This window comes from Nannobrachium achirus, assembly GCF_963921795.1.
Source record: "Nannobrachium achirus genome assembly, chromosome: 20".
Classification (NCBI taxonomy): Eukaryota; Metazoa; Chordata; class Actinopteri; order Myctophiformes; family Myctophidae; genus Nannobrachium; species Nannobrachium achirus.
Window position 1 is genome coordinate 47,049,781 of NC_137827.1, and position 13,151 is coordinate 47,062,931.

Genomic DNA, 13,151 nt, shown 5'->3' on the forward strand with positions numbered 1-13,151 from the left:
ATCCTTGTGCCCAGGGGCCCAGAATTTGTTGCGACACACCTGAGTCCTCCTCCTCCTCCTCCTCCTCCTGTGCTCCTCAATCTCCCTTCTCTGCTGACTCAGGTGACAGGAGACGTAACGTTCGGGGAGACATGTGTGACTTTCGCCTAATTGTTTCCTTAACAGACAACGCTGAGAGGTGTGGCTCTCGTTAACCGTGCACTTACTGTACCTCTCCCAAGGTGTGATTGGAAATCACATCTGTTTGTAAAAAGGGGGAAGAAGAAGACTATATACCAGGGTTCCCCAATAGACGGCCCGCGGGCCATTTGCGGCCTGCGGGGGGCTACTGTCTGGCCCACACCAACCCCAGTAATAATGGTGGTATAAGAGCAGCAACAACACTAGTATATCGTCTTTGTCGGGTGGAAAGCTTGTATCTCCAAATGTGTACGTTCTTTTGCAAATCGTACAAGGCCATTGCACAAAAGTAGTGAAAACAGCAGATCTACAAGCACACAACGCCTCGCGGGAGGCGTTGTGTGCTTGTAGATCGGCTGTTTTCACTAGTTTAAATCGTTTTTAAAATGACAAATGCAAAACGTTTTGGACATACAAGATTTTCACCCGACAACGACGATATCTGAACTGTTGCTGGAGTAGCGGGAACGCCACTGTCGCCCCCTGCAATGTTGTGGCCCTCGGCTTGGTACCCTAGACATAATTCGGCCCTTGGGGAAAACTAATTGGGGAACCCTGCTATATACAATTCCCCAAGTTTCATGCTTGTGATCTAGCTGCTACTGTACTGCTAAAAATCCGGATCCCTCTTTGGTTGCTGTTTGTTTGAACAATAAGGAATGCAGAGCTTTTTTAACCACGTAATTGCACCTGCAGGGCATATTAGATATCCGGGGGGGGAAACTCAAAACAAGGCATCCGGACCCCTTTTTTTTTTTTTGGAAGCGCAGATGTCTCTAGCATTGTGGCCCGGTGTGGTCTTTTCTAAAGAGAATGGTAAGCACTGAGTTTTTTTTTTGCATGCCCCGGACTGTTTTGACCCTTTTTTTCCTCTCACTGTCCCCGTGGCCTCCTCTTAGCTTAGCTTACCAAACAAAGATGTCAAGGTCAGACATCAGGGGTCGTGCCTGCAAGCCTCGGGGGAAAGGGGGGGGGGGGGCATTAAAGCAGACATTCCTTCCGTTTTCTCATGACAGGCGATTACTGAGGCGCTCTGTGAAAAGGAGTCCCTCGCCTCCAAACAATAGTTAACTACTTTCGCCTTTTTTTTCCTCTTTTTTTTTCTTTTTTTTAGGTCATCCCCCCCCCCCCCACCCCCAAGCAGCGGTGTAAAGTAACTAAGTACATTTTTACTTAAGTACTGTGCTTAAGTAAGATTTTTGAGATACTTGTACTATATGTATTTGTACTTGAGTATTTCCAATTTCCAGTTCTTTTACTTCTACTCCACTACATCTCGGATTCAAATATTGTACTTTTAACCCATTACATTTATTTGAGCACTTTAGTTACTTTGTAGATTTTGATTATTACTACAAAACATACATTAACCTCTTAAGCCCCTTATATATTTCAGCCATTTGAAAATCAATGATCTGCAAGCTCGCAATGCCTCACGATGCAACGCATTGTGAGCTTAGTTATAGATATGCTATATATTTATTTTTTTTACATTTGAATACTTGAAATGGGACATTCTACCTTTGGTACTTTAAGTACATTTTTATACAAATACCTTTCAATTTTGTATTCCAGACTTTAACTTGTAAGGGTGCTCTCACACCAAAATACCTAGAGTGGAATCCGCCAATGCATTTCAATGAGAATGGAGCGTTTTTTTTTTTGCAGAAATCCGCTACTGGCAAAAAACGCATACGCATTGACATGCATTGGCTGATTCCACTCTAGGTATTTTGGTGTGAGGGCACCCTTACAGAGTAATTCCTCTTTGCAGTATTGATACTTTTACTTGAGTAAGAAATGTGAGTACCTTTTCCACCACTGCCCGGGAGGCTGAGAATTAGCTTGCGTTTCCCCCCTTTCGTTTGGAAGTGAGGAGAGTCCGCCAGGGGCGTCGCACCACATTCTGGGCCCTGGGTACAAGGATTCACTGCGGGGCCCCTGTGCTTTAACTATTGAAAAATAGCAGATATACAAGCTCACAGCGCGGCACCGAGTGCCGCGCTGCGAGCTTGTAGATCTGCTATTTTTGAAAAATCATGAAAATCTTTGAATATTTCAAATCCTTCTGAGGTTTTTTTGAAAAACCTATGTTTCTATGTCAGTGGAGCTAAAACCTTTTCATGTGAAGGACCCCCAAAATGGTATGTATTTGGCCCACGGACCCCCATCTCAAAATATTGAGTTCCAGGGACCCCCAGAAGCAAGATTTGAGTTACAAATGTTCTCTTAAAAAAAAATACATATATATTCAAAGATTTGCACACATTTTCACGACTTTTCAAAAATAGCAGATCTACAAGCTCGCAGCGCGGCACTCGGTGCCGCGCTGTGAGCTTGTATATCTGCTATTTTTCAATAGCTAAAGTATAAAATAATTAAGGCCCCTCCACCACCTTGGGCCCTAGTAACTCAGTCCCACTTTCCTACCCCTTGTGACGCCCCTGGAGACCGCTACTCTCAGGGTAATGCACCTGACACCTGCCCAAAGCCCCCATTTCCTGATTCTCTCTCCTCAGTGTTGTTGACATGTCATATCAAGAGCACTCGAGTGACATGCGAAAACATTACGTCTCCCCCTTTGAGAAAAGAAAACGTTTAAGCATAATTTCCCTTTTGATTTTATTGTATTATTCCTAAACCATTTTTTGTCTCATTTTATTTCATTTTTTATTTGTTTTGCTTGAAACTGGTTTTTCATATATGTTTTATACTACATGGTTTTCAATTATATCTGCAAACTTTGAACAAATGAAGAAAAATAGGAGGCTGTTCAGCTATAGCCTCACACACACAAACACACACACGCGCGCACAAACACACACACGCGCGCACACACACACGCACGCACGCACGCACGCACACACACAATCACTCACCTGTAAAGACGTATGCCCTGTGTGTGTTTGTATTGTATTGATGACATCTCTAAGCAGCATGTTTTCAACCAACATAATCCACATTGGTTGTTCTTTTTTTCCCCTCATTATGCTTAAGACAGCATTAATTACATCTAGTTAACATTCTTGGCCGTATTTATTTAAATGAATTGAGTCGTGACATAAACACCTCGGCTGTTCTTTGTCCCCAAACAGTAGTCTGTCTGTATGCACAAGCTTGTATTAATTGTATCTTATGTTGTTCACATTGCTTTGTTCTTTTGCAGACACAAATTCTATCCTTTTATGTGGTGTAAAATATGAAATAGCTTTCTCCTAACACCAGGGGGCTCTCTATTATTTTGTTTATCTGTCCCAGAGAGTCATGCACAAATGTTAATGAACAATCTATCTTTCTGTGGAGAGTTGGATAATGGTCTGGAGCTGTGGTTCCCAAACCTTTTAGCTCAAGTCTAATAAATTAGACCTTTGCCCGGGACCCAAACTAGTGAAAATATCAGCTCTGCGATCTCAAAACATGTTGCTTCGTGCTGCGCTGAGAGCTTGTAGATTGGCTATTTTCACTACTTCTTGAACATGTTTTGTTCTAATTTTGTGGTCACAACACCGAGGGCAGAATCTGTGTATCTTTGTTACAATTCATTCAGCGACTTCATTCACCTCCTGTTTGTGACCATATCGCAGCATTGCAGAGTTACTTAACGAAATAAATAAATTTCACAATATTGTGTTGAGATTTTAAAGGAGCTATAGACAACTTTTTAGTCTATTCTTTGATAGTGTTAGACTAGGATGTAAACAAAGTGTCGGCCCGACAATGGCCACAATGATTATTTTATCATTATTTTACGCTTTTTGTGGTAATTTTTTAATTGAAATTGACACATATAAAGCTTATTTTTTTATAAAATATTTTCGAAACATTTTTATTTTAGCATCCGTTTTTCAAGAAAAAGTTGACTAGCTCCTTTAAATTTGAATAAAATCTGAGGTGTGGAGTCGGGCATATTGGGGATGAAGTGTGGATGGCATAGGAACATTTTAAAATTCAAATTCAATCAAATCAAAAATAAAAATAAATCTGTCACAAAGGAAAACTTTGTAATTAAACAGTGCACAATATATAAAAAAAATAAAAACAGAACAAACAAACCGTATTGTTAGGAGGTTTAAGTCTGAGAAAGTCTTTCAGTCACACACCAAAGAGCATTGTGGGAGATGTGCAGGATTGACTCAAGTGCCATAAGATCATTGTATTTTTTCCCCTCCTCCGTTTCACATACTTAGTGCTGAACCTCGATGAAGAGACAGGCGACGGTGATCACATACTCATGTCCCCCGCTTCGTCTTCTAACAGGGCTAATAATATTACACAATAAATAGGGTTTGGTCCTCTGTTTGCTTCAGAAGGGGTTCCAGGGTGTATAGTACAGGGGTATAGTGGCATTGTAGAAGGTTTGAACTGAGGAGGGTTGTGTGGGTTGTCGTTGCTTTTATTAGTCCTCTGAGGTGACATCAATGTCCTCGTTGCTGCCCTGCTTGGTGGCGATGCGCCATCTGTTGATGTGATGGTTGCCTTTCTTCTTCTGCTGGTTCTCGGGTCCCTCCTCTTCCAGCTTCTGTCGCTTGTACTTGGTCCTCCTGTTCTGGAACCACACCTTCACCTAGTGGAAATACAAAGAAAACCATCTTTTAAAAAATGTTTTATACCCTTTGAGACCTGAAGCCAATTCTACGAATGTCTTCTAAATGTTAACAGTTTTCAGAAAAAACGTATGTTTCTATGTCAGTGGTAGGCTACTCAAGGACCTCCCAAGTTATGCATTTGGTCTCGGACCCCCATCTGAAAAGATTTTGTTCTAGGGACCCCCAGAAGCAAGGATTCATGTTTCAAACGTTCGCTTTGAAAAAAAAAAAAAAAAAGATTTGCACAGATTTTCATGATTTTTCAAACAATAGCAGATCTACAAGCTCATAGCGCGGCACTCGGTGCTGCGCTATGAGCTTGTATGTCTGCTATTTTTTAATAGCTAATGTATGAGATAATGCTTGAAGTGATTTAAAAACTAATGTGGCATGCGTTCCAGGTCTAAATGGATTTTTAAAGGGCCACAGTTATTGAAAAAGCCAAACAAGTTAAATCCCACACACATTGCCTTGTCGAAGCATCGCCTTCATTTCAGAACTAACATTTAGATTCTGCTGGATCTTCTGCAGAGTAATGAAGCATGACACGCTTAATCTTAAATCAACAATGCACTGAACACTAAAAAAACAGGCCACCGAGTCGATTTGCACAATAATCTATCCCCAGACTAAGTTGTTTTTGAGCGGTGGTCACAACGCTCCTATACGTGGCCGTGTGTGTGGGTCTGTCTGTCTGTTTGTCTGTCTGTCTGTCTGTCTGTCTCCGGGTATGTAGCCTGCAGTAACCTTTTCTGACCACACATGTTAAGGGAGGGGCACTGTTGTTCAGGATAGGCCAGGCATAGGCCAGGCACACTCACACACAAACACACACACGGAGCACACACACACACACACACACCACCGCTCAGTTCACACGAGTGTGATTTTTAAAGTAATTTTGATTTTATTTCGTTTTTTGTATGAATCATTCTAGATGATTACAAGAGGACATTTCTTTGTTGTACGTGTACTTGAAAGCAGACTGAACTTTTAGAAATAATACAAATCCTAAAGGCTTAATTTATTTGCAAATAGGGCAGGAAGCAAATCAAGATACATACTGTATATCCATATTTGCTGCCAACATTTCCTTTAGCAAAACACTGAACTAACAATTGTAAGCATTGTAAGCACTCTGAATAACAGTGTGAGCTAAAATGTCCAAATGGCACTAAAAGATATGGTATATGCATGCTGGAATGACTAACTTTCACAGCTATCACGCAAATAAATTATCAGAATAGAAATTAATAAAAACATAATGGACAGTTAAATGTGTGTTTGGGAATATGATATCCTGTCTTTTGATGTACTGACACATTGCCATTTTTCTGTTTTTATTTGCTCCTCAGTTACAGCGGCACTATCTACCCTATATCAGGGCTTGACATTAATGTTTTGAGGCACTTGTCCTCTGGACGAGTACATTTCCTATTCACTTGTCCAGGCACAAAAGTCACTTGTCTGGATAGATTTGGCATTTCACAGTCATTTGTTTTCCCCCTCCACTCCACAGTCCATAATCTGCATACAGCACAAAGCTGCTAGGAGCGTCACAGAAAAAGTGAAACCAAGAGCCACTTGTCCAACGGACAAGTGCATTTTTAATGAAATTGTCCATAAAGATGTATTAGTTGTCCCGGCACAACAGGACAAGCCTTAATGTCATGCCCTGTATATTATTGTTGTGCCATTTGGTAAGACTGACCGCAGCACCCAGTCAGGTTTACACAATAAAATCCAGAGTTTGAATTTAACTCAGAGAGTGTACAAATGGATAAATGAACACTGAAGATCTTTACTGCACTGCTCTTTAGGGGCGGTTACATTAGATCCTGTGACATTTCCATTTCCACTAATGCTGTCCATCATCTAGCTTTAGATGTGTTGTGACACATTCATGGATCCCTGGGCCTGATGAAAAAAATAACACTTTCTGTCTCACCCATCTTACATCTCTATGTCTAATATGGCATTGTCCTAAATGCCATATGCCTAATATGCCTAATAATAAAAAAGCTTCCACATCTGTCCTTGACCCTGCATCCGGGCACCAGCCAAACAGCTAAAATAGCAATGTCAAGCCAGTGGTGTGTTCTAGGTTTATTTTTTTGGAGGGACACGATCGTTCACTGAACGACGTGGTCGTGGTCATTCGCTAGTACGTTTTCAATAAATTAAATGGTTAGTTGAGGGCAAGGCTTTCTAAATCATTCTGCACGTCATAGCTACTACGTATATAACGTAACACGGTAGAACACACCACTGATGTCACCTTATTAAAAAAAAACTAACATCGATACTGACAGACAATATCATAGCCTAATGCAGTGGTTTTCAACCAGTGGTGCGGGGACCACCAGTGTTCCTTGAGGGGGTTTCAGGTGTTCCCCAACTAAATGATGGAGAGTTGGTAACCAAATGGACCCTTATAGATCTTTAACTCTTGAGAGTGTAATGCTCCCAAGAGTTAATTTATCATTAAATACGTGCATTACCTAATTGTATTAAGTAATGCAGGTGTTTAACAATAATTTAACTCTTCTACACAATTACATAGTCGAAGAATTGTTATTTTGATCAACGTTTGCCTGAATATCTCTCCTATTGTACCACATGAATACAGACAAAATCTTATAACGACAACAAAATTATCTTACGTTTTGGGATGCTAAATGTCGCCAAACGGTGGTCTGTGGATCAAATTACAAATAAATAATGGACCTTGATATGAAAAAGGGTTAAAACCGCTGGCCTGATGTATTGATATGGTTGGCTTCTGGCCTTTCAGGCATATTGTCTTTGTTTTCTGTCTTATTATGCACTCGATAAGGAACACACAATGTGTGACTAGCTCATTAAAATTCGACTCACTTGACACATTGGAATTTGCATAATGCAGTCAGTGTTAAATTATATATTCTTTCTTGTTTGATAGTGAAAACATGTCAAACTCTCCAGCATTATTTGCCCATCTTTTTATTGCCTATTAGGCTTAATTGACATCTGGATAGTGTGGACTCATTAAACTTTTGGCATCAATAATATTTACATGCCTTGGCACTAAGACCTCTTTTAGCATTTATTCAATAAATGCACAAAATAACATTCCCCTTTAATTTGTTGAATATGTCATATACATTTGAGGGCAAATTAGTGCAATTTAGTATAGCCTAATTCATTAAGTGCATGATCAAATAGCAATTGTCAATACAATGTTTATGCATTGCAATGAGAGGCAAATATCATATTTCTTCAGGTTTTAGGTTATTTCATAGCTCTTAGATGCACAATGCTAATCTCTTTCGATGCTCTTTAGACCCTTCTCACATTGTATATTGCTGCAGTAGACGATAAGTATGATTAACATACGCTGACTACTATTTTTTAATCGTTATTATAACTATTTATATTTATGATTTTCAGTTAAATACATACAATTTGTTTTAAAATATACAATGTGAGAAGTAATAACATCTTAATACATTACAATAGTAGCCTTTAATAATAATAATATATAAATATAATTATACAAAAAATATAATACCATGATAATGACTACCAATAATATTAATTCAATAATTATATATAATTATGATTAAAAATAATATAATAGGCTGCCAATAACAATAATAAATGTTGTTTTCTGTGGTGCTCGTTTAAAAACAACCCTCTGGCCAGTTAAGCAAGTTAAGTGCATTGTCTATAGCAAGTAATAATTATAATAAAACGTTTTGGTAGGCTGTATTTGATTGTGCATCTGAGCGCACTTAAAACAGCTATCTCAGTGGTTCTCAATGTGGGGTCCGAGGACCCCCAGGCCCTGGGGTCCTTGAGGGGATATGTTGTGAGCTTGTAGATCTTTAACTCTTGAGTGTAACTCAAAAAGAATTACATTATTGGTAAACACATGCATTAGGCTAATTTACAAGGAGTCTACACAATTAGTGTTAATTGTTATTTTTGTTGGCCAGTTATCTCTCCTGTGGTACCACGTCAATACATTATGAAATTGTGGACAAAATCTTATCCAACAATAACAAAATATTCTAGGTTTTGGGTCTGAAATTCTAAATCTCATCAACGGTCCATGGCTCAAATGCCGAATAAAAATTGGACCTTGGCATGGGGAAACCCAAAACATAGTGAAAACAGCAGATCTACAAGCTCACAATGTGGCTCACTCACTATCTTAAACATTTGTGTTCTCATTTATGGATTTTCTTAGATTTTTCTTTGATTTCTTCAAGAAATTACTGGGGGGAAAAAAACATTGAATTGTGTTAAACATGAAAATAAAAAAATATATTTACAAAAAAGAAACGGTGATCTAGATCACTGTTTCCCAAACAGTGGGTCGGGACCCATCTGTGGGTCGCAGGCACATTTTATGTGGGCCCTTCATTTTTGTTTCCTATTTAGTTTTGGAATTATCCAAAATATTTTCAAAAAAAAAAAAAAAAGAATTAAAAACAATTTCCAATAATTTCATGAAGAAATAACCGAATTCTTTTAGAGCACAAATGTTTAAGAGGTAGTGGAAATAGCCGATCTTGCCGCACATTGTGAGCTTGTTGATCTGCCGTTTTCACTGTGTTTGGGTCCCGACTCCCGCGGGCCAAACGCGTCTAATCTCTCTTTTGGGTCTCGACCTGAAAGGTTTGGGAACCACTGATATAACAGTGATATTCTAAAAGAATAAGATCCTCACCTGTGTCTCGGATAAGCTCAGGCTGTTGGCGAGCTGCTTGCGCTCCGCTCCCACCACGTAGTGGTTCTTCTCGAAGGCCCGCTCCAGCCGGAGCAGCTGGGACGGACTGAAGGCCGTCCGGATCCGCTTGGGCTTGCGGGCGAACGGGCCGTGCAAGAGCATGTTGTCCTGGGAGACATCGGTCCCTTTTACAGGGGATAATAAAACACACAACCACATTAGGTTAGTTATAGGTTCTATCCGTCTCGTCAGCCATTCAATGTTAGGCCTATATATCGTCGTTGTCGGGTGGAAACCTTGTATGTCCAAAACCGTTTGTTTTGTATTTATAATTTTAACAATGATTTAAATTATAGTGAAAACAGCAGATCTACAAGCACACAACACCTCGCAACGCGAGGCGTTGTGTGCTTGTAGATCTGCTGTTTTCACTACTTTTGTGCGACGGCCTTGTATGATGAAGCAGGGCTTTGCGAAAAAATGTACAAATGTGAAACTTGGGGATACGAGGATTCTGCCCGACAGTGACTATATGATACAAAAGGGTTCCCGTGTAAACAAGCCGTAAAGCTTACTAGGATCTCCTTTTAGTTGACCTTGTACCAGTGAACTGTATACGGTCATTAAACTGTTCCTTTTCCTATATGCAAACTTCTAATGAAGTCTTCAAGCAATCAAACTGGTTCCCACTTCCCAAACACTGGGTCGGGACCCATTTGTGGGTCGCGGACATATTGTATGGGTCCCCCCCCCAAAAAAACATAATTTTTCGTGAATTCAAAACAAAGTCAAAGATTTTTTTCCCCACGAAGAAATGAAAAAATAATCGAAGAAATTCAATAAATTATAACACAAAAGTTGAAGAAGTATAGGCCTAGTGAAAATATAGCCGATCTGCTTTGCGAAGCAAAGCGTTGTGAGCTTGTAGATCTGCGGTGTTTCACTGTTTGGGTCCCGGCCTGGGCAAACGTCTGATCTCTCTTTTGGGTCACGACACGAGCTAAAAAAGTTTGGGAACCACTGTATTAGTATCTTTGATCAGCTTAACAACTGAACAAACAAAAGAGGCTGTTTAGCCGAGTGGAAAAGCGCAGAGACACAGGGTATTAGAGTGTAGGTAGGCCGATTATGTTTGTATAGCCCACAGGGCAACTTTAAAAAAAAAAAGTCTTTGGAAATAGCATACCCACTGGGCTAGTAAATATGTCTCTATTATCCACTGGCTGGCGGAAGCCTTTATTGTTCCTGCCTGGTTTTCCCACCATAATTAGTGGGCAGCCCCCCGTTGCGATGCCAGCCTAAAAGGTTATCGGAAATTACATTTTAAACTTAAAATGACAACTTTCTTGTGACCTGTTGGCCTATCTGTCACAGTGTCTTGGTGCGCACGGTTATTGTGATGTTGAATTATTTTGTAGAGTCGATATTGCATAGGCTATGTTTTGTAAAGAGTATCAGCACATAAAACGGTAATGCTGCGTACAACAAAGGGCCGCCTGATTTGACAAGTAGGCTACCTGTCGGAAACGAAGTGGGACCCAATTATACAATCCCTTCCCTTTTCATTCATTGAACTATATCTATCCATCGTTTTTATATTGACTCAACTTCCACTTGTGCCCCGACACAAAAGGCTATTGATATTCATCATGCCATAGCATAACATGCCATGTTAATTATTGTATTATTCCTCTATATTTATGAAATGATAATTCATAATATATAAATGGCTGTGGTACAACTAGACTGATGGAATGATAAGATTAAAATAGGCAACTTTGAAATCCGTTAGATTTATGCGTAATAATAATAACAATAACAATATAAGACCCATATAGCAGGCGTTTGCTACACCTTATACAACATGTGCCTATAATAGACTGCATTATTACTTATAGGCATATCGTTGAAATGTTCAGCGTCAGAAACCCAGTCTAAATATGAGCACAGATATGGTATTGACCCATGTTGGATTTATTGTATAACTAAAATGAAAATCGTTTGCAAATAATACCATATTTTAAGTTATTATTTTTAAAATAATAAATCATAATATTATAAACCATTTCTTCAACCATGCATGCCAGCCTATTTCCAGAGAATGTTATTGGAAATATGTCTAAATCCTATCTTATTTTTCCATTCAAAAGATAAGCTATATATAACAGTTGTGTTGTAAGACATGTATTATATAGGCTACTATGCAACCAAATGGTCACCTTGGGGCGAGTTTCGCTGTATGAAGGAACTTCAACAGCCGTGCTTATCAGATCCTTGCTGTGGCTTTACCAAAGTGTAGCCCGGGGGCAAATGGAAAGTGGGAAAAAAATATATCCCAGGCAATCTATGACTAGTAGCACATCTTCTCTGGGAACACATTTTGTTGGCCTGTCTTCGTGCACCTGTGGCTATTGTTTATTGTCCAGCTACACAATTCAGTCATCATAGATTATGTAAATAATGTGGCCAGTGATGTTTTGTTAGCCTAATTTTAGACTTTTCTTTCTTCCGATAATATGTAGCCCTATAGGCCAACACCACTAGCCTACTATATAGGCTTATTGTTTATGCTGTCATTTTAAATCCAATAAACATCAAAGGGTGAGTCAATAAATTGTTTTTTTTTTTACATTTAATTAAACAAAAATATTTGCTACTTATTTTTATATACGCTCTTATGTTCAATTCGACACAGACACATTATGTAACTCTTGGGTGTAAAATGAAACCATATGAGTAAACATTAATTTGCAACATGCAATAACAACATGCAATAATTTTGTTGTTAAAATGAAACCAAATGGACCCTTACAGGTCCATTTGGTTTCATTTTACACTCTCAAGAATTAAAGATCTCCACATACACACACACACACACACACACACACACACACACACACACACCTTGGAATCTGTGCCCGAAAAACCTATTCCTCAAGACCCACGGGTAGAAATTGAGCGCGTCTCGCGCGCCGGGGTGCTGCGCGCCGAAGAAGTGCGCGGCCGGGTGCTGCAGGTGCTGGTGGTGCTGGTGCGCCATGTGCGCCGCCGACAGGGCGTGATGGTGGTGTGCTGCGTGGTTCACCGTCTCCGGGAACACCAGGCTCTCCGGGCCGTGGTACAGCGCTCTGCCCGGACCCCCCGGTGGACCCCCGACGACCCCTTGCTGCTGGTAAGTGTTCATGAAGGCGTCCGCCGCGGCGGAGCCGGGGCTGGAGACGGAGTAGCTCAGCGCCGTGGGGCGGATCGGCTCGTCCACGCCGAGTGGGTTCTCCTTCGCCACCAGCGACTCGATGGTGAAGCACCGTTTCCCCGTGGATGAAAACATGATGTCAAGAAAAAACACTTTATAGGACCGCAAAATCCCCCTCCCCAAAAAAGACCATATGATGAATAGATTGCCGCCGTGCGTCGTGTCAGTGAAACATGTTGACCGTATTATTAGCCTTAGGAGGCGTATAGGCTTTAATGTGTGTTTTATTGTCCAGTCGATGTTTAAAAAAATAAATCAGAGTCGAGACGTGCCTTTAATCGCCCTGCTGGTCCATGGATGCATGGGATCTGTCTGTGTGCGTGCGTCGTGCGCGCTCTGAGAGCTCTGTGCAGTGTACTGGTGGTGGTGTGTGCACTGTGCAGCAGCAAGCCTCGAACCCCAAGCAACACTCTGCCTT

At 40.4% G+C, this 13,151-nt stretch overlaps 1 protein-coding gene across 1 annotated transcript; it reads right to left on the reverse strand.

Moving 5' to 3' along the window:
• Positions 1 to 4,183: 4,183 nt before the first annotated feature.
• On the reverse strand, positions 4,184 to 12,808 carry emx1 (empty spiracles homeobox 1; the record flags this gene model as incomplete). Its single annotated transcript, XM_080750615.1, has 3 exons — positions 4,184 to 4,744; positions 9,481 to 9,665; positions 12,385 to 12,808. The coding sequence occupies 3 exons, from the start codon at positions 12,806 to 12,808 to the stop codon at positions 4,577 to 4,579; spliced, it is 777 nt and encodes a 258-aa protein (XP_080606741.1). The 3' UTR covers positions 4,184 to 4,576.
• Between the last annotated feature and the right edge of the window lie 343 nt (positions 12,809 to 13,151).